Genomic DNA, 26,474 nt, shown 5'->3' with positions numbered 1-26,474 from the left:
GGGTGTGTTTATAAGACCTGCCACTGACTTGCAAGCACAAAGGATGTAGCCTCCTCTTATCAGAAAAATGTGGGCTTCAGCCTTGCAGAAGAGGGAGAATGAATGTTCGAGTAACTTCCCATTGGGTCTTCTTTCTGGTTCTAGCCCAACAGAATGTTCCCAAAGTTTGGTTTTGACTGCACCAGCTTTTGTTTCTGGCAGAAAAATGTGGTGTCTTTAATTGGGGCAGGCTATAAACGAGTTAGTTCCCCTGCAGTTCCCACAACAAAGTTACAGTGGGAATCTGGATGACTTTCTACAACACTGGAAAAATCCCTTGCTCTTAACATCTCTTGGGCATACTAGAGAATTTCAAGCTAGTTTCACTTCGTCCTCAGCCAGCTTCCTGAAATGAGAACCACAGGGCCACTTCATTTGAACAAATATTTGGCCTTGATTACTGTAGCAGGCTGAGCCCAAAAACAAACAGAAGACATGGGATAAACTGAGAGGCACCATTAGTGGAGAAGAATCTCACACAGTAACCTCAGGAAAGGCAGCAAGCTGAAAGTAGGGGTGCTTTCTTGGTTTTTTGTAAGGACGGTGTTAAAAAAGGAGGGACTAAATTCATCCTGGTAGAGGAAGAGGGAAGTGAACATTCTGCTAGATGTCTTTTGTTTAGAGGTCCATTAAAGGTGACTGATGCTGAAAAGCAATTAAGACAATGAATAAATTTCTTTGAAGTTGTTAAATGCTGTCACTCTTATGTGTTCTCTGAAGCAAGTCCTGTTTTTGTTATAGCACAATCACTCTGCTACTGAATTCTTGGTTCTGTGAAAACATGGCTTAGCCTGAGACCTACAGAAGGAAAATAGAAGCAAAGGTGGCAGAAAGCTCTCCACAGCCCTACCTTATCAGAGTGAATTCAGCAGTGTTTAGATGGATTTGTCAGTCTCTTTAAAGTGTATTTTCCTTATCAGTACCTCACCCAATCCTAGCTTGTCATAAGCATGACAGGTGCAGTGTGACAGAGGGGCAGGGGCAGGATGCTATTCTCCTTTCAACTTATCCTCTGCTAAAAGGAATGCCCCCAAGCCCTTCTGAACTCAGGAATCTGAAGCATTTCTTACCCCCTCTGAGAAAGAGAGAAGGAAAAGGCGGTATTTGAGATGTTAATAAAGGCTCCTTAGCAATTGTTGAACCAGGGAGCTGTGGGGCCAGGGCAGACAAGCCTAAAATTTTGTACTTGCTGAAGTATCACTGAAGGAGCTAAGGTGTAACAGATGGTGTGAAAATGATTGTTTTCTTCAGAAAAAAAACAAGCAAAAAAGCAACAAAACAAAAACCCAAACAAACAAACAAAAAACCCTGTTGCTTTGCTTTTTTTAAGGCAGGTAACAGGATGTTTTCTGCTGGCATTTTGGACAAGTCTGGGTAGGCCCAAGGCAGGAAACTCAGATTCCAAATCTGAGTTTTGGGACAAAGATTCTTTTGCTGGATAGCTTGTTGGCCCTTTTGTATACTGATGTTAGATGCCAGCTTTTCTGAATTTAAAGCTGAATAGAACATAGTGAGCAGCAAAAGAACAGGGCTATAGGAAACACAGTTTGGAAGAGGATATAATTAACTAAAAAAAGTCTGTTGCTTAGCACTGTGGTTCCATTTAAATGGCAGACGTACCTCTTGGATGTAAAGAGCTCTGGGCCATTATTCTTAGTATGTCCGATCAGGAATGTGGTGTCTGTAACCCTGCCAAATGGAGTTGTAATCTCATCTCATGGACTGGAGGAACTCACAAGCTCCAAGAAGATTTTCCCTTTGCCTCAGACAGAAGTTTTTATCTAAGTGTGTTTCTGAGGATGTTTCATGACTTCAGCCAGAGCCCAGCTGTTTGATAATCTGCTTCCCCAATAGGGTCCTTTCTACAGGATGGTGTCATTTGCATTTTATTGAAAGAATGGTCTCTGGTGTGTGACAAATACATTTAGTGCAGTACAGAGGTAGAGAAGTGTGCTTCTGAATGGTGTCGCAAATGACCAGAGATGCTGTGTGTAAATGGCTTGCTTTTCAGCAGCAGATCTTGTCATTAATGTATTGAGAAAGTAAAAACATGTTCCTCTTTTTTTTACTAAAGTTGAAGCAAGAGCTACAAAGAGAGAGCAGGGGTTCAGCAGGTTGCTCACATGCAACCGTGTGGGTGGAGGGTTGGGGAGAGGTGAAAAATAGCATTACTGTTTTAAATGCTAGAGTATGCCAGGTACAGCTTTTCCCTTCCTCCCCTGTTGTGGAGTGCAGATAAATTTCCTTCCTAAATTTTCTCCATTAGCAAAGTCAATTTAAGACTCCCATCACAGTGCTTCAGTTTAATCCCCTCAGTTGTGCTGATGCGTCTCTCTGAGGGCCTATAAACTAGATCAGTGAACTGATCTTTTTTTCTTGACCTGCTTTTTTTCGCTGTTCTTCAGTGATCCAGTGTACAATATGACTTTTTAAACATCTTCACCATCACTGCTGGACCAGTGGAAAGCTGTGTCACAGCACTAAAACCAAGTGTCTAATGGTAGAATAGACAACACCTTAAACCAGTTTTGCTGATGAAGAGGGTGTGATGAAATTGCACCTTGACATACGAAAGTGAGCCAATTAAGCCTTACTTTTTCTACAGCCATGCCAGAAGCTGGGTAGTTCTGCTAAGATTAACATCGTTCTGTAAGAAAAGGACTCCTCTCCTAATATCTGCTCCTGGCTGCTTCTGAAACAGGTTACCCGGGACACATTTCACTTGTTCTCTGACACACACACCCCTCCCACCCCTCAGGGGAAACATCACTTGCTTTCACTCCTTCCACACCTCCTAAGATGGCTTTCCACCTTTCACACTCTCACAGTTTGGATGTGGTATTTGGTTTGGGAGCAGAACAATGAAGAATTGGTATAAGGGGAAAAGGAAGTTATGTGCTAATAGGTGGTGCTTAAATTGCAGACAAATTTCAGGTTGCTCAGAGGCACAAAGTCCGCAGACCTACGTGACTTTCTTCTACAGACCCGCCTCCAAAGAGGCAGTTCCTTTTTGCTACAATACCTGAAAATGCTTCAGGTTCTCATCTGCATTTATAGCTGCTGCTTTGTATGGGTGTATCTATTAAAGCCACTTCAGAGCTGCTTCTCTAAAGAAATTCTAATTATGAATCTGCACTGAAACAACTAAGGTTTCAAGGTTTTGCAAAAGCAGACCTCAGGCTTCTTAGCAACACCAGATTGTGACATTCTCCAGATTCGTACATGTGCGGTTTCTGTCTAAAGACACTGTGGTTAGAGTTTAGCAATGTGACTCCTCCGATGGAGTAAACACCTTTTTGCCTCTGTCACTCTTCTTGTTTCACTCTCTCCAGCTTGTCAGTAAGAAACTAGTTTTGGAAGAGGTTTTTTTCCTGCCCCCCAAAGCATAGAAAATTATTCACCAAAATTAATTTTGCCACTTTTATCTGTTTGTCAGATACAAAAATAAAATGTCCCTGCATTTATTGCTGATTGATGAAGTGCAGGCTTCTCCCAAGGCTTGCTATTTGCCCACAAATTTAAACAAAGTTCGTTTGCAAAAAACTTAAGACCAAACTGGTTTTGGATTAGACCAGTGTAGGGAAAATCACTATAATTCAGCAGTGGCCCTTTGTCTGGTGTAAAGGCTGGCAAATTGAAGAAGTATCTCTGGATGCTTGCTGCTTCATAGATTTGTTTCCCTCTGGAAATACTACGATTTATTAATTTATTCCCATCAAACTGGTAAATCTGTTTGCTGTTGAGATGTTTTCCAGAATTCAGTGACCATTACATGTTTGTTCTTCCAAATGGTGCTGGCTCGCAAACACCGGTGTAAAATGTGAAGGAAATTGATTACAAAGATACACATAAATATCATGTGCATTTGCAGAAAGTAACAGATGTATAAAATCAGTCTGATAGCTCTTTTAGTCATACTTGTTTTTCTCTGAGGTGTGTCCCCTTTCCTGGGTAACTTCCTGCCAACAAAAGTCTGTTGCACGTTTTTTCAAGGTAATCAAGCTACAGAAAACAGACATTTAAAACCTGACTTGCCTCAAGTATGGCACATCTACAAATCTTACCATGAGGGAAACACACAGAGTTTTCTATAGAGGTGGGATACACTTTTTGTGAAGGGGAAGAACAGTGTAAACTTGCACCAATCTGTTCTGAACTCAGTTTTGATGCTTTACTGCTGAAACCATCAAGAAAGTTTTGATACCAATTAAACAGGAGTTTGACCAAGTTCTTAAATTTATATTTAAAAAAAAGAAAAAAAGAAAAAAAAAGCACCAAACCATAAGAAGGCAGTCCAGTCTGACCTTAGCCTTAAATCTGAGCATCAGGAAGAGCAGAGCACATATACAAGTGTAAAAGTCAGAGAAGAGTAAAAAAAAAATAAATTACCAATATTATATACTCTTCAAAAATGACTTTGTGACAGTCTTTTTATGTCTGCATTTCATGCTCCCAATCATTATCTTTTACTTCCAACATAACTACTGCTGTCAGTTCATGTTGCCTTTTGTACTTGCTTTCCTAGCTAAGATCTGTTACTTTTCCTCCTTTAAAAGCTCTGTTTAGACTTGATACTGACTACTTTCCTTTGCTTACCTTTCCTTTCTCCACCACTTGGCTAATGATGCAGCTTCTCACGTTCTTCAGAAGTTTTTGACATATTTGGTTACCTCCACTATTTTCATTCTGCTGCATTTTTATGGGAGCACTTAAAACTCTCTTGTTCAGTCAGTAAATATCTGTTCCATATGTTGGTCACTTGTTTTCATGGCTGAATATGAGCCGCTGGATTGTTTGACCATAGAATCGTGGAATGGTTTGGGTTGGAAGGGACATTAAAGATCAGGCAGTTTTGACTCCCCTGACATGGGCAGGGACACCTTCCACTACACCAGGTTACTCAGAACTCCATCCATGAATGCTTCCAGGGATGGGGCAGCTACAACTTCTCTGGGCAACCTCTGCCCGTGCCTCATAACCCTCACAGTAAATCCAAAGGCATCTGGTTATGTAGGGAGCTGTCTGTCATAATTCCAGGTTCCTTTCATTTTTTGCCTTGAATTACGAGTGAAGACCTACCCTGTATATTCCCTTCTCACTGCCAAATTAAATTCTTGCTTATATTTTGCATCTGTATTTACATTTCTCACTTCTGCCTCTGACAGTGACACCTCTGTGTCCCTGATACTCACTGTAGAACCTTTCAGTGATTTCTCCATCTTGTGTGTCTTGAGATAAAAATATCTAGGATTGTTTCCAAACTAGTGCAGTAAATCTTTCTAAGCCTCAGACAAGAAATGCTTACTTTAGATACTTCTTGATTAATTTCCCTCTTTATTCAAGCCTCTTTAAGTTCATTTGCCTCTTCTGCTTGGAGTTTTGGTACTGCCACCAGTAAACTTTGCCTCGCATTTTCTGTCACTGGCACCTACATCTGCAAATGTGCCCTCCTTGTACAAAGTAGGAAGTCATAAAGGGAAGGAGCCTTGTATATCTATATTCTAATAAAGTGTGCAGTAAACCTTATCTCCTTGTCTAGATCTGACACATGGATTTACGTACACTCTACTCTTTTCAGGACTTTGGTCTTGCATCCTGGCTATTGCTTCCTCCTTAAGTTACAGTAAATATAAGGAGGCAGAATTCCACCACCTTTGTCTTTTCACACCTCAGTGTTTCACCATGCCTTTTAAAGTATGTTTTGGGCCTCTGTGAGCATGAGTACCAGCTGTTCCAAACACCTCAGCAGCATCAGAGGCTGCTTATGCCTGTGCTTCTGCCTGCCTCAGTTTTGTTCCTTAAGAGTCCAGAGAAAGGAAACAAAGCTGGGTGAAGGGTCTGGAGCAAAAAGTCTTATGAGAAGCCGAGGAACCTGCGATTGTTGAGCCTGGAGAAAAGGAGAGTCAGGGGACACCCTTATCCCTCTCTACAACTGCCTGAAAGGAGGTTTTAGCCAGGTGGGCGTCGGTCTCTTCTCCCAGGTAACCAGTGGCAGTGTGAGAGAGCACGGCCTCAGGCTGAGCCAGGCTGGACATCAGAAGGAATTTCTTCTGAGAAAGTGATTAGGCATTGGGATGGGCTGCCCCATGGAGGTGGTGGGGTCACTGTCCCTGGAGGTGTTTAAGCAAAGACTGGACGTGGCACTCGGTGCCATAGTGTGATTGACACGGTGGTGTTCGGTCACAGGTTGGACTCGATGATCTCAGAGACCTTTTCCAACCCAACTGATTCCGTGAAACTTATTTCTGACTGGCATCCTCCTGTAGCAGGTATTTTGCCCTACAATAAGGCTGAGTCGGAACCTCTTGACAGGAACACCCCCCCACCGCCAACCCCCATCCCCGAGGACTTCTGGCACGGCCTCCGGCGGCGGGGCTCGCAGCCCATCGCTCCGCTGACCCCCATGCCCTGTTCCCGGCCCCGGCCGCACCCGCTGCCCTCATGAGCACCCAAGGCCGGAGCGGGCCGCCGGTACCCGCCCGGCGCGGGGCATTGTGGGGCTGGCGCGGCGTGGGGCGTTGTGGGGGCAGCTCGGCCGGGCTCGACCCGGGCGGCTCGGAGCGGAGGAACCCTCTCCGATCCCGCAGCCGGCGGGGTGGAGCCCCGGGCGCCCCCGAAGCCCCGCAGCCGCCGCCGTTCCCCGCCCGAGCGGCCGCGGGGCCGGGCTGGGCTGAGCTGGGCGGGGCCGGGCGGGGCGCACGGGCGTTGCTAACGGCTCAACGGCTTCCTCAGCCTCCGCACACCTCGGCCACTCTGATTGGTCAGAACGGCCGTCAATCTCCGGGGGCGGCGGCACCATTGGCGGGCGGCGGGGCGGGGGGCGGGGCGGTCCCGCCCGGGCGGGCGGGCGGCTCAGCAGAGCCGGTGAGCGAGCGGCGGTCGCGGTGCCGCGGGAGGAGCCGCAGCCGGAGGACGCCGCATTATTGCCGTGAGGAGCGCAGCCGCCGCCGCGGCGTTTCCTTCCCTCCACCGTAGCCGGGCTCAGGTGAAGCCGGTCGGGCGGGGCGGGGCGGGGCGGTGGGTGCGGGTGGCTCCGGTTTGTCCCCCCTGGCGCCTTGCTTTCCTCCCTCCCTCGCCGGGTTTGGCGCCTCTTTGTCCGGCCGGGCGAGAGGGCTCCGCTGTTCCGCCTCTCTGCCGCTCCGTCCCCGTGGGACCCGCCGTGGTGGGGTGCTCCCCGTGTACCCACGGTGCTCAGGGGCCGTGTGTGCCCGGGGAGTTGCCGCTCTGCCGCCTGCACGCCCCGCGAACCGGCCTCCCGCAGGTGGGGTTGGTGATTGGCGCTCTTTTCCACCGGACCCAGCTCCTTCCCTTCCCAATTTCCCTCCGGTGCCCGGCCCCGGGGGGCAGCGGGCAGGGGCCGGCGGGGCCGGCGGGCAGCTGTCAGGGCTGCAGCCTGAGTCACGGGCTGACAACTCTCCTGCAGACACCGCCATGGGCTTGGCTTCCGCCCGCCCGCCCGGCTCCACTTCCTCGTTCGGTTTGGGCCAGGAGAGAGGGAGGGAGGGAGGGAGGAGGGAGTGACAGGGCAAGATGAAGCTTGCACTGGGAGCTCTTGCAGATAGCTTGTGCTTTCAGGCATCACCTCCAACCGAGTAGTAAAAGTTCGCCGGCTTTGAGTGGTATCTTTACCGACTTATCCTGGGTAGGTGTGGAAAGTAACAAGTTTCATAGCCCCTGAGCGTGGTGCCTGCCCGGGGAGTTTAATGAGAATTGCTCCTAATTTGCCTAAACACGGGGTGAAATTAGTTTTAAAAGAATAACACGCTTCTGGTAATAAAGGGGGATTTTTCAGAAGTAAACTGAATTGGTAAATTGGTCAGCAAACTCTGCATGCAGTGACTCTTTAACTCCACTTTCTTTTCCTCCTTACAATTCCTTTCCTTCTTTTTTTCCTCTTGAAGCACTGCTTGTGCTTTAGATCTTTCTTCTTCTGTAGTTTTTCTTCTGTGTCCTATGTCGTGATGTCCTGAGCCACACTCCATCAGAGTGAGCTAAGAAGCTAAGCTTTTTTATAACTGGGCAGGTCTCCCAAAACAGAGTAATCTCTCAAATGATGCATAAAAAATTATGCTTCAAATCTGTAAAGATACTGTAGGTAGTCTGCAGGCCAAGGTCCATTTATAACTTGTCTGCTGTAAGGAAATACAAGGTTGCTTACATGGAGGCTGTTGAACCAGGGATTGAAAGATTAAATTACATTCTTGACTCTTGTATACATCTCCTGTTCATAAGGCTAGGTATGGTAAAGTTTTAACTCTAAAGTAGCAGCCCTCTAATCAGTTACCGCCTGTGTAAAATGCTTTTGAAATTAGTCACTAGGTCACAGTGTGACTAAGTTCACTTATCGATGGCAATCCAGCAAAAATGGCAATGGTACGGCTATGAACCGACTCATAGATGCACTGTCTGCATCTGTAGTGCTCTCGCAAGGTTTCAGTGCGATAAACAAATACTTTGATTAACTAGAAAGTTGTAACGAGGGGAAATCAATTGATAAATGTAAGTGGCAGAGAAGGGTTTTGAAGCTCCTAATCACAATTTCCCAAACTGTATAAATACAAGATTTTATACTAATCTGACCTTGTGAAAATGACTACAAGGAAATCATGCAACAGTTCCATGATGCTCCATATCAGGTGGAACTGCTGAAATTGATGTGGTCCATTTTTTGATAGCTTTGTTTATTGCACTTACTCATAGTGTGTGCACTATCTTTACAAAGGTGGACAGGCAAATTTTTCTGTAACTCTGAAGTAGAAGCAAAATTGGTAGTAGTGGGTAGAAATGGGGCTCTCAACTTCTTTACTGACCTGAAACATCGAAGTGTGTGTGACTGGCACCAGGCTGGTGGGTGATATGGTTCTTCTTGGAATCTGGTGTCATCTCTTGGATGCTTGACTTGTACAGCCAAGGTCTGATTTTAGAAGACCTCTGGAGAAGTGTTTGCACTGCTGAGTAGCCTGTGTATGTTAATGTATAAAAAGGAAGATTTAATAATCAGGTTCTGTTTGCCCCAAAAGAATGAGTGAAGAAACTGAAGTCTTGTTATTAGCCTTTGCGTAGATAGTTATGGTATTTCTACCATGGTCCTGGGTTGGTTTTTGGTTGTTTTGTTTTGTTTTTTCTTTCAAGTTAATCTTGTAAGAAAAAAGTTGCCAAATGATAATTTAATCTCAAGAGATATAGAATAAGATTTTTAAAATTATTTCCTCTGGGTAGATTTTGGTGTGTTTCAGAATGTTTTAAGAAAACAAATAGCTTGTGAGAGCTACACCATAATATTTTTAATTAATCTAATGAAAAAGTAATGATAATAATAAAAAAACCCAACCTTGTCTGGTAAAATCGTAGGAAAGAGATTAGAAAAATCTCTCACATGGGAAGCTGAAATAATCTTTGTTGTCCAGCACATTATTTAGGTATTATGCAAAATGTTAAAGAGTGGCCAAGCTGTGTAGCTGGTGGTAGCTCTAATACTCATCTTCAGGTTGAAAACTGCCTTGCAGTTGGATGCCACAGGTGCTTAAGTCTCTTTGCAACAATACTTGGCACTGCAAATGTATCTGCTACAAATGCGAGATTTGCATTTACCACTTCAACAAGCTATCTTGAAAACCCAAACCATTATTATCTTGGAAGGTCTTTAAAAATAATGTAGCAACTGTTTTAATTTAATTATTCATAGGTTAGTCGTGTGTCAGGCTATTCACATGCAGGTATGAGGGAGTGCATGTGTATCAGCTGCTACCTTTGTGAAAATATACTTCAGTTGTACTGGGAGATTAGTCTGTGTATACCCAAATTTCAGATTTGGTTCTGTTAATTTCCAGAACAAAGGAGACAGGACACGTGTCAGAGGTATTGTGATTTCTGAGCTGATTCTGCTCAGTCTTCCGCTTCCACTGCATCCCTAGGCCTACGTTTCGCCCAGATTGATGTCACTTATGGATTAGTGTGACTGTAATAGGGTGAGATTATAAGTGGACCCATGGGAGGTACAGGAACTCATCTAGTTAATGCAAGGTTTACTGAAAGGGGAAGTCAAAGCTAAGGTTGTGTTATCCCCCACAGTACATCTTCTTTTTTGTGTGGTAGCTTTGGGTTATTGGGTAACGTGCTGAAACTAACTGATGACTAGAGTGCATTTTAGAGGCTCAGAATTAGTGTGCACATCTACTAAAAGGTGTTCAAAACCTTAATCCTCAGTGTATGATTTAATGTATTTTTGTTGGTTTGACTTAATAGTGCACTCAGTGCCCTCTAACATACATTTTTTTGTCTTTGATTTCTTGTATAAATACCTCGTTACTCTTTGCTTTCTTAGTTTATAATTGAGGCTGAGCTGTTTGCATGTTAAGTGGAGAAATTGTGTGCCTGACATTAAGTCTTCTGTGGGTTGGAACAAAACTATAATAGCAGAGGATTGCCTACAGCAGCATTGTTTTTGCTGGCAGTTGCTCTAACTTAATGGTGGCTCGGTGACCTTGTACCTTAAATTTCTTTTCAGTTTAACCACACCATGGTTCTAATTGAAATTTCTAGTGTAGAAAGAGATGGAAACTAGCAACCTGACTTTAATAGAGTATGCTGAGGCAAAAACACAAATGCTATTTCTGCCCTGGAAGCTAATGCAAATGGGTGTTGTCCGACTAAATGAAATGCATCAATTTACAAGTTCATCTTAATTATGGTTTATCCGCTTCGCTTTTTTCTTCAGTGGCTGTGAGAACTTGTTCAGAGTACTTGAAGTAATAATCTCAACACTAATTTTTCTTGTAGTCTTAGGCCACTGTAGTGACTTAACAGCTTCTGACCTTACTCCAGCCCAGTTGTGTTCAGCATAATGGGTTTGTCCCCCTTTTCAATTAATAGTCCTTTGGCCTGTTACTGTTCATCACAGTATGTTGCCTTTCTGAGCATCCTAAAGAGTCTGGAGAAACAGTAGTCTACAGTTTTCTGGTGATGGGGCTGTGATTGATTTAATTGTGTAATACTTCTGGAGCTACTACTGCTAAGTCATTTTCTTTTTAATCGTAGTGAAAGGGAAACTGGAAAATTGATCTGGCATACTTTGTCTACTGCAAGTTATTTCTTGTAGAAGTATTACAAATGTATTGCTGCTGGTTTCAGAGAGGTGTAATGAACTGTAGTGCTGTATGTTGTGTCTTGACTCTGTGACCTGTTTATGAAATTTATGCCTCTAGAGTTTTGTACATAGGGTTTGGATTCTGCTTGTCTTCATGACTAGAAATTTAAATTTCTTCTAATGCATGTATGCTGACTTTACTGAGAGCAGTAAATAAAACCACATGGATGAGTGACTTCAGTAAACTCAGGCTAATAATTAATATATTAAGGGAAACTTAACTTGGAAATCCATATCATATAGTCTTCTTAACTGATGAATGCTTCCATTCATCAAGAGCTACCATTTTAATGAGTCTCGGCAGGAAATCCATTGTGATATATGTCTCTGCACAGTACTTGAGATCTGATTTGCGTGAAAGCAAAGTGGGCGTCCAGACTTGTAAGAAAAAAGGTTTAGAAAAATTTTACAGCTCTGTTTTGTTAGTTGTGTGCAGTCAGAGGGTTTTTTTTTTCCTTCTGGGCAACTTCCTGTTTAAAATCTAAGACTTAAAGCATGCTCTTGTAATAGTTTACTTCACTTTTTATTGTTTGTAGTGATGAGAGTACATTCACCTGTGTTTTTCTTTTAAGCTCAAGATTTGACCAGTTCATTTGAATTTAGGCTCTTTTAATCAACCTTGGATGTACAGTAGATTTGACTTTAGTTAAAGCTGGTTATGGCCAACAACCAACCTAGTTAGTTTTAGTAACATAGTTGTTTTAAATGTTCCAGAAAAAAAAAAAAAAGGAAACCTACAGCCAAATTTCAATTAAAAATTTAAAAATCTGTTTTTTTCCCGAATGTGATTGACTTAACTGAACTGTATTATCAGTATGTAGGTCAATTGTTAGTGAGGAAGCTCTTTTTGACAGGGACTATTACATGTAGGTCTGCTTGCCATTTAGTGCAAGAGATTCCAATCTTTCTGTGCCAGAATTGATAAAATCAATTATTTTGAAATGTGTGAACAAAGTCATTTTCATTGATGTGCTATCAGTTTAAGAAGAAGAAACCTTATCTTAGGATTTAGACATATTTGAACAGGTATAGGGTATTTAGATGAAAGAACTTCACAAGCAATACTGAATGTAAATCTGAAATCAAACCAGTGAGCTGGATTAGAAAGTTCCTGGCTAAGCACTTGAAACTAGTTGGTTTACAAGGTAAATTGAGTTTTGCACTTTTTTTTTTTTTTAATGTAGGTGAATAAAAATACTCTCAGGCTTCTGTTCTGGCTATATCAGTCATAGTTTAAGATGTAGAGGAAGGCATTGAAATTTTGCTTTGGGTTTTTTGCTTGATTGTGAGGATGGATAGCTGTGTGTTTAACAGAAGGGGAGGATTTGAGATGAAGATAACCAGAAACAGCAATTTAATTCATAAATTCCTCATTGCATTAACTATCTAGAAGGCAACTTCTTGCTTGAAAATGTATATGAGGTAGTCCAAGAAATGTTTCTTTTGTATTAGTGGAATTTTATTTTTTTAGCAGAATGCCACTTAAATATATTTTATTCTTCATAGTTGTGGTTTAGACATTGCTTTTTTTCCCATTGTTCAGAGATAGAAATGGTTTTTTTATCCCTTTCTGACATCAAGTAGAATGTATTCAGACTTCTCAGAATTGTTTAAATAAATGGAACTATGGATGCAGATGTACAGGAGGCTACCTAAAATAGTTAAATAATTGGATACTTGAAACTGCTGTGTTTCAAGTGGATGTGTCTGCATGAGGACACATGAGCATTAATACTAAGTAAGAGTTCTCTACAAGCACAAAAACATTTTAAACTGTGACTTAAGATTTGTGACTTAACCCAAACAATAAAAGTTAAGCGAACTGGTTTATGTTGCAGTATGAATCTTTATAGCAGACACTAAAGTCTGTGACATTTCATTACACAGTAAATTATTGTGAATTGGTTTAATGGCCCTTTCCAAGTCTAATGCAGTATATGATGAGAACAGTAAAATGAGAGCACACAAATGGGGTGAGGAAGATGTATTAGTCATAAAAGAAGGATTGCCAATTTATTAGGCAAATTAATGTAACTTCTAAAAACTATCTACATTGTCCATGTAGCATGGACGTATACATGTGCACAGTTTATCTTCTTCCACACAGTGGGAGGTAATCTTTTGTGTGGCAAATCCTAATTTTTTACCTTATGAGCAGAACTATATTAATAAATTTTAGTTCTTTAGTGCTTGAAAAACTTGATGTAAACTTAACTGATAAATATCACCATGTTGTATTATTGCTAATTCTGTTAGGAAAAAGTGCAGCTGCAGTTTAGCTTTTACTCATGTAGATAAGGAGAAGAGTATCAGAGAGTCACGGGATTGTTTCTGTTGGAAGGGACCTTACAGATCATTTTGTTCCAATCCTCTGCCATGAGGGACACCTTTCACTAGGCCAGGTTGCTCAGAGCCCTGTCCAGCCTGGCCCTGAACACTTCCAGGGATGAGGCATCCACAATTTCCTTGGGCAGCTTGTTCCAGTGCCTCATCACCATAGCACAGCCATGCTTATGGAATTTTATTTTTTTGTTGTTTTGTTTGTGTTTGTTATTTTTTGGTTGTGGACAATGTTGTTAGCTATGGTGGAAACGCACAAAACAGTTTGGCTACTCTGTGGTCAGTGTTTCCTTTATGCTGTTTTTATCCTTTTAGGGCAGAAAGCAAAACTTTATTGGAAATTTTCAAGTTATATTTGTTTCCTCATATGGGAACCATAGAATGTCATATCAGTGGCCTGCCAAAAGGAGATAATTTTCTTTTTTTTCTCTAAAAAAGTATTTTCTTGTATTGCCAGAATGAGAAAATTTTATACGGCATATAGCCATGATTCTAATAGTCCAGACTAAGTTTCTACTTGAAGTGTCCTTGCTTTTACTCATTTAAGATTGAAAGATGAGTCCTTTCTTCACCTCTAACACAAAACCCAATGTTCCAGGAGATCCAGACAGGGGAGGGCATGGTTGGGTGAATTCTAAAATCAGTGATGCCTAATGCTGCTCCTTTCTAAAGATTGATATATTTGCCAGTTAGAGAAGAAAGTGCACAAGTCAGGGAGGGAGCAAGCTAACCAGAAGACAAACTTGTGGCTGAGGTGTACAGACCAGACCAGTGTTCCTCTTGTGCTCTGCTGCACCAGGAACATTCTGTAGAACAGTCTTATAATGGTTGGCTAAGAAGCTGTGCCAGATCTTGAATGCAATAGGGAAATGTCGCAATCTGGATTTTCAGACTATCTTGAACATGACATTTATGAGCATAAGTATTTATAAAACAAATATAAATATAATAAAAATTTAAAAAATATAAATATTTTCAGCCTGGCCTCCTTACACATCCTGGAATGTAAAGGCTAAGTAGCTTTTTCTTCTTTGTGTAGGAGTTGCTGTGTTCTCATGTCCATAAAAAGTCATTCTTCTCCAGACCTCTACCTCAGAGATCGCTGTCATAAACAAAAGACATCTTGTTGAACTGTTATGTATTGCTGGGAGGGTTGAGAATCAAGCTTGGACCCGGTAGAGGTGGTAGACGTCTAGGTGCCAGGTTTTTGCCTGCCATCCCCATAGCTGCTGTTAACGTGTAGCAGAATGATTTGAAACAAGAATGAAAATATGAGATGTAGCAGAAGGCTGTTTGTACATAGTGCTAGTTTGGCACAATAGGTTGAGCTGAAAGTGTCTAGAGAAACTTCAGCTGCAAAGTAAAAATAATACCTTTAAAAATTACTTACTGGACATATTTACACTCATTCTTGGTTCTTTTCATTATGAGCTGGAAGATGATTAGTAGTATTGATGTTGAGATCAAAGCAATTTGTCAGTTAACATTAGCAAGAGTAATTGTTCCTGTAAGATGACTTTATCTTGGCCACATACATGCTAAATATTTGCAGCTGAAAGGGTGAACCAGAACCATATTTTTCATCTCCATATTTAGGTGTAATTGTTTTATTCCTTTTTCCCTCTTGCAATGAATTGAAACCTGGCATTGACAGAGATGACAGGGAGTGCGAATTGATGTATGTAGAGCTACCTTAAACAGTGCCTGAGAGTTCTTGGCAGATACCTTTTTAGCCTTAAATCAGAATATTAGGGAGGGGATGAAAAGTGACTCTGAGGTATCAAAGGTTAAAACTTTCTAAGCTCTCGTGCAGTGTCTGTAGGGAACTCTGCATGCCTGATCAGAACTTACGCAGGCCATTATGCCTCCTGAAAACAAGTCTTCCAGCAAAACAGCTTGAACAGCAGGGATGGGCTGCAATTTTCTGAACTACAGCTGTCTCCTTAAGTGGGATTACTTTGCTGAGTGGTCACGAAGAATGTGTTCTCCCCCTGGAATGTTTTCCTTGTGGGCACACTGTCTCTGGAAGAGGAATTCTCTCCTCTGCTGAGAAGGCATGTACTGTACTCCACTAATGAGAAACAACAGTTGCAGAAAGTGTATTATGCAGGATTGTAAACTTTGAATATTTATTCAAAGTGAATGGGGTTGGGTGGCAGCCAGCCTAGCTTTGTCATGCTAAAGACTGGACTTGAAATCAACAGAAGGCTACCCTCCCCCTCCCTAAATCGGTGTTTGGTGTGTTTAAACAGAGTGTGCACAGGCTTCATAGAGCTGATTAACTGTATTGGTGCCATCTACATGGTAGTGTGTCTCTGTGTCTCCCTGAACTCCTAAGGTGCAATTAAAACAGAGGCAAGCATACCCTCCCTAGCATTAACTTAGGGAAGCTATGCCTGCCTTTATTTGTCTATAACCCACAGTGGTTAATTACTGTATGCAGTGTGGTTGCCCAAGATCGTTCCTGTGCTTCTGTAGTCCATGGTGAAGCCTGCACTATCCTGTTTGCAGTCTGGTATCTAAAGTAGCCTCTTCAGATTGGCATTAATATTTGTTAAATGTACATGTGCCATGCTTGTAGGACTGTTCTCACAGTCCTACTGTATTTGAACCCAGTGGAGAGAAAAGGTGACTATTAAGTGGGATGTACGTGTCTTTGTGGCCTTTGCACTTTACCATGGGAAGTCCCAGCTGCCAGAGCAAACTCTCTCTCTCAGATGTTAGAATAGAATACATGCAAGTGCTGCTTCTCACATAGCAGAGTGGTGCTTGGCAGCTGATGAAGAGGGCTGGACACAGAGAAACCAAGAAACACTTGCTCCATGTTCAGTGTTCTGAGGATGTGTGCTGGGAACCTTTAGGCCACTTGGAAGGTGCAGAATTTCCTTCAATTTCTTTCTTCTACCTTACCTGTAGTCTGTCCAGTAGGTCACTTTGGTGCAATAGAAGCATCACTTATGCATTAGATAATTAGATTCCTCCTTGGTTCTTAGAGCCCCACATGCAGAGAGGGCACTTTAGTGCTCTACCTTGAGTTTAATTTACAGTAATAAACAGGGTAGCTGGCAAGTCTGGGCAGCACTACAGTCAAACTGAATATGCAACAATAATTGCCAGCAAACTGCATTCCAGTTGTGAAATAAATCTTTCAACAATGTATTGTGTGCGTCAGACTGTGACTAGAGAGGAAAGCAGTGAACTACAGTAAGCCTAATAGCAGTCATTATGAATCCCAAATAAGCTGAAATAGAAGAAATGAATCGGCATGGCAGCATTCTGAATGCAAAGGGTAAGTGCAGCTTGGGGGGCTGCCTGTGAGGGGGTGTTAATTGCAGGCTCAGGTACTTGTCTGGTGTTGTATTCTCTCGTGGGATCACTGAAATTCACGATTCTTGCATTCAGCCTGAAGCATCAAGCACTGGTGTGTCTCAATATACTGAACTTGAGAAATAAGCAGCTATAAACTGTCCATCAGTTCAGCTTCCTGCCAGCTTTTCCCTTTCCTTTCCTCTCCGCCTCTTCCTTGTGATTCATTTCTCACCCTTAGTGATTTAAACTCTGTTTTTAGGCATTGCTTACAAACTGGAGCAGTTTGGGCTAACAAACCTTACAGTTTTCTTTTCTATAAACATACTGGCACTTGGAGATGTGAAGTGTCAGCCTAACCTAAAGAAATGAGATCTGAACAGTTTCTTAGTGAATACAGGGGAATTATAGGAAGATTTTTATTGGTGGGTTAGGGGTTTTATATTGTCAGTTCATGGTTACTGTAGCTAGCTTGGCCACTATAGTCTATTTTAAACTAGTTTAGTCTAGCTTTCTAGCTGCTCTTAAATCTGATTTGATGAACTGTATTCAGCTGGCTGGGGAAAGCGAAATAGTTGAGTTGCAGGAATAATGCAAGTATTAGCTGTTCAGATCATACGCTTAGCAAGGATTCCCATCATATGAATGTTACTGACCAAACTCAGTTTGAATCATTAGCAGCTTCTCAAGGTCAGATTATTTTTTCAATTTTTTGTGTATTAATAAATAATCAAATTTCTTCACTGAAGGCAACTTAGTTGTACCCAAAATAGGGCCGTAAAAGAGACCAGTAGCACTGTCATTTTCTAGTGCAAAATTTTCTAGTGCAAAAATTTTCTTGTCTTACCTATAGAAAGGCATGCTCCACTTGTTCTATGAAAGGGCCTTTTGTTTTGTATTGCACCCCCTGAAAACCTGCTAAAGGTAAGACAGTTTGGAAAATGGTGGAAAAGTTGTATTCCTGAACTGCTTTTAAAAGGTGAACTCTTTAAAGAAGGGGAAATTAACTTGTAGTCTGAATATGTTTGCTACTTATTGTTCATTCTTTTTGTCACCCTTTAGGGTAGTTCCTCTTGCACTGCAAGTAGAAAGGCCACAAGGCAAACCATGTGGGAGGACTGTTTAATATGAAATCACAGAAAATTTGTAACAGTGTCTTACTGGTGGATATGAAACAGAAGAAAACTTCCACTAATTATCCACTTAAGATCCTTTACAGGCTTACAGCAAAGTTCTGAAGTGGTGATCTGAGTTGCCAAGGAGTCTGTGCACGTGTATGGCTATTTTGCATCCTCTGTAGCGCAGTATTTCACAAACTTCTCATAATTCGTTAAAGTAGGGAAATGAAACAGTGTGTGAATAAAACTGTCTATTCCAGTGTAGTAATGCATCTTTGCTAGGAATGAGGCTGAAGCCAAGAAAGAACAGTGTGGGGATTCCTACTTTAATGATGGTTTAGGTAACTCAGACTGGAGGTATTTCCTTGCCCAGCCAGTGCTTTAATACTTGTGTGACGCTTTAACTCTTGCCATTAATGTTCTTATGAATTCTATTTCTACTTCAGCTATTACTTCCATAGTTCAGTAAAGCCCAAGCTTACCTTACTGAACAGTGGTTCACTCCCAGGAACAGTTCTGTGGGTGCTGACAGAGTAATTGTCTGGGGGGAATGGGGAATGTAATACAAATAATTATTGAAAATTAAATTGCAGATAGGTAATGTTCTGTGCTTTTAGTAGTTGCAAAACACTTGTAATTGAAAGAAAGAGACCTTAGAGCAGAGGTAGTTTTTAGACCTTTCCAAACCAGATAAAGTTTTTTCCCAGGTTTATGGGAAGCACTTGATGCTTTAAGTAGAAAGTGTGTGAAGTGTCTCATAATTCCAACCTTAAGGCTATGAAATTGCAGTAAACTAAGGCAAACTTCTGTCCATATGTCCACTGTACTCCAGTGAGGGTTTGGAGTAATTCTGTCTAATTCAAAGGGAGTGCATGTCATCTTAAGTTAAATCCAGTGCTTGACTTGTTCCTCTCAAAAGAATCTGTCTGCTGGGAAATATATATGTCAACAGGGCAGTTGGTACTATTTTTTGAAGGTTGCTCTACCTACTGATGTCTTGGTCCCATCCTATTCATGATTGTAGAGATTGTGTTGTCTCTATCTGTGGCTGTGTGGCATCTTTGTGGCAATTACATAGTTAGTTAAATGGCAAAGAATGTCTTTTGGACCCTAAAATAATGGAAAATGAGCAAAGTTTGACCAGCCTCTTCCCCAGACTGCTATGAACCACAATAAGGGAACATACTGGGTTAACTGGGAAGTGACTGTAGTATGTCATTTTTGGAAACAATACTAGGAAGGAGGCATTTAAACTCAAAACAAGGATGGTCTGTCTTCCTTCTGTATTCTTTGGTCGTCTTGCCTATAGACTGGCATCAAAAAGAATATTGTTAACGGTATTTTCATCTGGCAGTTGCACAATAGCTATGTAAAGATAAATGTCCTTGTCCTACATAATTATCTACACCCCAAATGCAAACTATCAGGCAAACAAATTGCTTCCTAATTTGTTCCTAAAACAGCAATGATTTGCATTCATTGTGAGTTGCTCTAAGGCTGTAAGAGCTTACTGGGCTTGCTTCCTTCCTTGACCACTTTAAGGGATTTTTAGAAATGCCCAGTGAAATGCAGCATAAGCTAGGAAAATAAGTTTAGGAGACCATGAAATGGAACTTGCTGAATCTGATTCCTCTGGTACTGTTCTTGTGGAGAAGACAAATTAATGGTTGGTTTGTGGTATTGCTAGTTTAGACGCCCTGTGGGTTTGAAGTCAGCCTCAAGAATAGCTCTAATGCCATGTTATCTTAGCTTGAGCCTCTAGTCGTCTACTACGTGAGGATTCTGTTCTGGAGCACAGGAGAGCTAGTTTAAGATGGTGATAAGAAGGCTGCTGCTGCCATTCAATAGGAGAATTTTCAGGTCTGTTTCAAGTTTGAGGTGCAGACCCTTTTTGAATCTCCTCACTACTATTCGGTAGTACTTAAAATATTAAAAGTTACATTAAATATATATATTTATATCTGCAGTATATTATACTATATTAATATATATTTAATATATTAAAAATATCTTAAACTTTAGCGTTTGGTGAGATTTTAGAATAGCTGTTAGGCTATTTCTCCTCTTACTGTGAAAGTTGTTTTCAGCCCTGAAAATAAAAAGGTATAGATGCCTAGAATGATCTCTTACTGGCTGCAGAATGCACTCTTGTAGTATACGAGATAATTTGGGGTTCTCTTCCTGCAAAGAATTTGATTAACCTCTCTGTAACTATCTTCTTTCCTTAGTTCTCCCCAGATCTAGGACTGACTGGGGATAGACACCCTTTGAAAGATTTCTTGTGGTCTTAGCCAAAAAGGATTAGTCTTTAACCTAGAATATATCTTAAGGTGTACTGAATGCATGCATGTACCCTAGCAGCGAGGATGTGAGGACTATATTTCAGTGTAATGTAGGACACTTCAGATGGCTGGTTACTTCGGATTCCTCAGGAAATGATGAAACTGAATCTAGCTGAAGCCTAGTGCCTCTGTGTCCTGCCTGATTATAGCCAAAAAAGGCAACTGGTTACATTCTGGGAGTTGCATAGGCAGGAAGCTGTGTAATGGAGGGTAGAGCACAGCTGTTGCCTTGCCAAACCTGATACAACTCTGAACAATTGAATATTTATTTATCTTTTTTTTTTTCTTTTCCCCCTCTTTACTTCCACTCCCTTTTTTTAACCCTTTGATTACAACCTGCAGATGATACTCTGCAGTGTCATGAAATCCTGATGTCTTCTGTTGAATTCTTGGTCTTATTTGCTATATACTCTGTCAGGCTTGCTGTTATAGGATGGTATTGGAGCTCTCCTGACAGTTCAAGTTTCTTATGGCAGCCTCCACATTGCTGCATCTTATCTCTACAACAAATCTCGTTGATATGTATCCATTAAAATCTAGTTTTCAGGAATAACATGAAAAGCCAGGGAGGAGTTTCTCTGAGAATTGCCATTGTGGTTGAGGTGGAAGTGTTGGTGACCCTGTGGGGAAGGAAAGATGAGGTCAAGTGTGGAATAGCTGTTTGCCATATCCTGTAAGGCTTAAGACATAGATTTTAAACTCAAACTAGAGGAAGTGATTATTTATAGAGTGATTTTCTCTTTGTTTGCTAAAGAATTTTTGACTGTGAATATATAACTATCCATACAGTCTCTGGCACAAAGTTACATACCACTTACAGTGATACATTTGTTGAAAGGAATTTCCCTACACGCTTACAAATTACTGGTGTTGGCATTTGTGCCCATCATTATTATGGCTGATGTTTTTCTGGCTTCATTCACTGTTTGCTAATGCTGGGACTCTACATCTATTGTTGTTCTCATGCATGTTTTGGGAATTGAGCTGCTTCTGTCCCGCTTTCAATACTTTTTTGTCTGGAGTGTGTGTAGTCAAACTTCACTTACTTGATTTGCCTGCTGGCTTGTAAATATGAATTCTGTAGAAAAGTTATCCATATAGCTCCTGATAGCCTTCTAGGACATGAGTACTCATATTTTCATTTCCTGTTCTTTAGGTGGTCAAGAGCTCTAGTTTCTATTCAAGCTATGAAAAACATATATTGAGGACACTGGTATCTTTGTGAGGAAGAATTCAAGAAGTAATGTTTATGGGATCTTGTAAAGAGGCTGCTGTTACATGGCTAATGAGCCTTGACGCACGCAGTCCTTTTCTGATTGAAAGGACTTTTGAATGGCACTAATAAAATTGCTGCCTTATAAACTGGAAAATCCCTGGCGGTAGTGTTCTGCTTCGAATGAAACACTAAATCTAGGGTGCCATTTTTCAAGTATGCAGCCTAAGTCTCCCTTTCGTAGGGATGAAACTCTCTCCTCTGTCTTACCACAACTTCATAGAAGGATGTTTGTAGAAGATATTTAGCTGTAAAATTTCCTGATTTATTCTGTTACTGTCTTGGAGATATTTTGCAACAGAACATTATCTAGAAAAAAAATTAATTATTTATATATATAAACTGGCAGGGTGGGCATTACTACTGAGCTGGTGATGGAAAGTATCTAATATCAGTCTTAACTGGTGGCAAATTACTTACTGGCTGCAAATTACTGCTATCTTTTAGAAGCAAAGTGCACCCCATATTCTAGGTTGGTAGCTGACGTTTTTGAGAAGTTGTGGTTTTTGATTTATAGCTTATCAGAATAAGGAGATACAAAGTAAAAGTGCTGATTACACATTTAGGATTTGATTTCAGAGCCAGTATCTCTACCAAGTAGAGCAGTGAAGGGTTAATTTTGACCTGAATGTTATTGACATAGTGTCTGATGCTATGAAGATTGGCACAAATTGTTTGGTGCTTGCCACTTTAATATGCTTCCTCTTTTCTGCCAAATAATGGCTTCCAAATGCTTAACGGTCAGTGTTTTGTTGTAGGTTTTGGGTTTTTTTTAAAACTGCTTGCTAGTTTGATTTTTTTTTTTCATACTCTTGGCAAACAAAACCTTGGCCTTATTGGAAGTTTGACAACTTGAGCAGTGCTTACTAACATGAAATTAAAGGAGGGAGAGGCATGCTCTGATGACCAGGGATTCAGAGTACTTAGCATGTGCCTGTCTGTCTCTAGGAATTTGCAAGTCAATTTGAGGCTTCAAAAATAACCTTTTTCTTTGTTTCCCCCTCTCTTTACAGGTCCCCAATTGTAAACCACAATGTCGCAAAGAGATGCGGATAAGTACCTTTATGTGGACAAAAACATCATTAATAACCCCCTGACTCAGGCTGACTGGGCAGCTAAGAAGCTGGTATGGGTTCCCTCAGAGAAAAATGGGTTTGAGGCAGCTAGCCTGAAGGAAGAAGTAGGAGATGAAGCCATCGTGGAACTGGCAGAGAATGGGAAGAAAGTGAAAGTAAATAAGGATGACATCCAGAAGATGAACCCCCCCAAATTCTCTAAAGTAGAAGATATGGCAGAGCTGACGTGCCTGAATGAGGCTTCTGTGCTTCACAACTTGAAGGAGAGATACTACTCAGGACTGATCTATGTAAGTAATCTTGTCTGTTGGGGCAGGAGTTCCTGATTACATACTGTGTGAACTTACTGTAATTGCTTTGCTCCAAAATGTATGTTAGCCTTTCATTGCCCCTATACACAACTCATCAAGTTACTTACCTTCTTCCCTCTACTTAAAATTTTTTCACTAAACTATGCCAATCTCCCTCTAGTTAATGTTGAAGCTTTCAAGGAATGCTATGGTAAATCTGGCTTTAATGTTTTAGTGTCTCTGTTTGCAGGATGTTTTGAATGCCTTTTAACTTTCTCTTAGCAAGACACAGGAGCAGTTGGATAGTGGTAAAGAGGGAGTCTGATCTGAACAAAATACTAATAATCATGATAATGATAACAACAACAACACAGTCCTAATCCACCTTGCATCTGAAATGTGTTTTCCATGTCTGGAGCTTCAGTGAGAAAGAACACTAGTGCCAAGCTTTTTGTGTGGCTCTCAGAGCATCTTACTAGAGAAGGACCATGTGTGCCCGCATGTACTTACAAATAGGAAATGTTCCTTTTCTTTCCATCCCCAAATGAGCAGAGCAGCGGTTCCTGCTTTTTACTGCTGTGTAAATAACAGATACCATTTATGGAACCAAAGGTCATACCCAAAGAAGCAGGCAGCAGCCACTTCACTGAACACCAAAGGCAATAAATAGGGAAAGGTGGGGAAGGAGACTTTGGAACCTTGACCTGGTTCTTCAGTTCCCTTCTGATTTCCTCTTCATGTTGCCTATGTTTAGCAAGCAGATGTTGGTCAGGCTATCTTCTGCTTTATTAATACTCTGCAGTTATAGAATGAGTTATTAAACTCACTGGTAATGTAAAGTCTGGTTAAAACAGGACTAGGGAGAAACTCATGACTTACTAGTGCTGTGTCTGTTCTTCTGCAGTGTCATGAAGGCATACAGATGACTCTTGGAGAAATTATCAGAGAATATATGAAGGATGCAAGGCTGATATAAACTTAGTCTGACTTCCATAGTCTGATGTCAGAATTTGAGAGCTAGTGTGATTGGAGGGTGATGTAGTTTATTATTCTTGTAGTTAACTTCTGCCTTCTACTATTGGTCAAAATCTATTCTCAGATGGAAAAATATTGGTATTCAGATGAAACAGGACATGCAAAATCCATGAGTAACATTTTTAGAATAGGAAACACTGGTAGGTTATATAATAATTGTTGAAAATAATTCAGCAGTGTCTCAAAGTCTGTTGTGTGCTGTGCAATGGGCTGTTTCACATATCTTGCAAGATACCATCTGAAATTTCAGACATAGTCTGTGACTAATTGAGTTCTTTTAATTGGATTGTAAGAAGACTGTAAGATTTTTTGGTAAAAAATCTCCACACCCTTCACCCAAGCAAACCTTGCATAGTATTTCTCTATTACAGAATCTTAGTCTTGCCAAAACTGTGTTCCTGTGCACTTGTGAAATGGACTGATCTCACCTGTCAGCAGTTCTCAGCAAGTCAGGAGATTAATGGGAAGGCTTAAAATACTTTCATTGCAGTGGCTGTTAGTTGATCATTAATCCGCTTCAAGAAAGGGAGTACACGCAATGCATCTCCAGCATAAATGTCTCTGGAAAGATCACAAGCATAGTTTAGTTCTGTTCTTCTACTTCCTTTCTTATTTGGCAGCAGGGCTGTGTTTTTTATAAGTTATTATCTTTTTTCCATTTTATTATTTTATCTTTATTTTTGTCTTTCCATCCTGTAATATGAAGGGGAGAAAATCTTATTGCTGGTGCAGGCAAATTTTGAGTGAGGAGTGCCAAACAGTTCAAGAACTGAGAGCTTGACTCCAAACACCAGTTTGCTGTTTCCACACATCAATTTGTTCTGCACTGAGATGACTTGCTAATAGACTGGTTTTCATATTAACCCTTTCTATTTGGAATCCTTTATCAAAAGATAATTTTCAGCTTTTGTGAATAATTTTTGCTTACCTGAATTGCTTTGTTTGTATTCAGTGTGAAACTCAAAGCTCAATCGTACATGTTCCAGTTATTTTATTGAAGTTAACTGTTAATGGGAAATAAATTTTCTGATGCTGTCATCTTTGTGCCATGCTGCAGATGGTCCTTTCAGCTCCTCAGAGCTAGTTTAGCAGTTAGAAAAATAAAACTCGTTCCAGTTTGGCGTGTGTGTCACTTGAAATAGTTAGTGAAAGATAATGCCAGAATTCTATTTTGAGATAGTAATGTCTGAGACAAAGTACTGATTTCCAAGCCAGCTATGCTTATAATAGATGAGCCTTTCAATTGGAACCTTGGGTTCAATTCAGGGATTTTGCATATCAGTCTTTATTTGTACTTTAATAAGATGAAGATAACTCTTGTCTTCTTGTGGTAGGGCTGGCAGCTTCTGCTTATTAATACAATTCAACTTGCTTTCTGTATGAAACTGGCAGTGGGCTCGACCAGCAGTCATGACTTGGTGGTCGTACTCGGTGGCTTATCCCAGCCATGATTAATTACCCCTCTTTGTTTATTAGACAGAATTATTCCTTCACACAGCTGAGGTCATTCTACTGCATGGAAACTTCCCTTAGGTATTTCTCCTGGCAAGCAGAATGCTGGAAGAAGGTGGTAGCTTCTTCTTGCATACTTGCTTCATGGCTTCATCACTCTAAGTGAAATTAATGTGTTCCCTTTTTGAAACTGCTTCTCTCATCCATAGGGTGGCTTTAGTCATGCGGTCTACTTACTTGAAAAGCAACCATTCTAATTTGTCAGCAATCACAGCCATGAAGAGTTACACATATACAGCTAAGAAAACTCTACATTCCTTGTGGACTTGTGTGCACTGTGAGCATGCTACTCTTGCTTTGACTCATTTCTGTCTCTTTGTCCTACTCTGTCTTCCACCGGTGTGGTCAAAGGTCAGGAAAGCATCACCCAAACTTTCAGCTTTTATTCTGTGCTGTGCAAGTGCTGTCAGACTTGATGAAGAACTAAAGCTGAGGCAAAAGGAATTGACATTGCTGGCTTGGTTGCTGTAAACTCCTTAAATTGTTCCCTTCAAGCACTACCTGAAACCTAACCTGACTAGAATGTCTCATGGAAGCTTAGCTGCCTGGAACTTTAGAAGTACTGTGCCAAAAAGTTTTTAGCCAACTTTAATAGTTTTCCACTTTGGAAAGACATTTAGTATTTTCTGTAAGTCATTCAAATATTCCTCAAATGTTTTAAAAAAAATGAATAGAAAAAATAGTAGGTCTGGAAGCATATCTTGATTGTTTATGTTGGGATGTGGAAAAGAAACCTTAAATATCTATGAAAAGCTTGCTTCCTGGAGGACATCGGTCTGAATCTATATCTGAATCTGCTGCATATAAGAGTTGACTTGTTACTTAGTGTTAAGCTAGCATGTCGAAAGTTTGGATGTAAGAGCACAAACTGTGTAGTAGATGCTATTTTCACCCTTCTGATCACTGCAGTCTAATCCTTACCTTTATCTAGCTAAGGAGCTAAATCTGATTAAGTACTCTCTGTGCTCCTTGTGGAGAACTCTTTAACTGCTCCAAA

General features: G+C 41.0%; 1 protein-coding gene across 1 annotated transcript in view; it reads left to right on the top strand.

Annotated features, from left to right (window-relative positions):
- The first annotated feature begins 6,885 nt into the window (after positions 1–6,885).
- LOC131591577 (myosin-9) overlaps positions 6,886–26,474 on the top strand; it is a 70,257-nt gene continuing 50,668 nt past the window's right edge. The window contains exons 1-2 of the mRNA XM_058862401.1: positions 6,886–7,024; positions 22,578–22,930. Of these exons, the coding sequence (XP_058718384.1) occupies positions 22,598–22,930 (333 nt within the window). The 5' untranslated portion in view covers positions 6,886–7,024; positions 22,578–22,597. The remainder of the gene's footprint in view (positions 7,025–22,577; positions 22,931–26,474) is intronic.

The sequence above is a fragment of the Poecile atricapillus genome, chromosome W, assembly GCF_030490865.1.
Source record: "Poecile atricapillus isolate bPoeAtr1 chromosome W, bPoeAtr1.hap1, whole genome shotgun sequence".
NCBI lineage: Eukaryota > Metazoa > Chordata > Aves > Passeriformes > Paridae > Poecile > Poecile atricapillus.
Note: the sequence above shows the minus strand (reverse complement) of the source record. Positions and strands in the feature narration are given on the sequence as shown.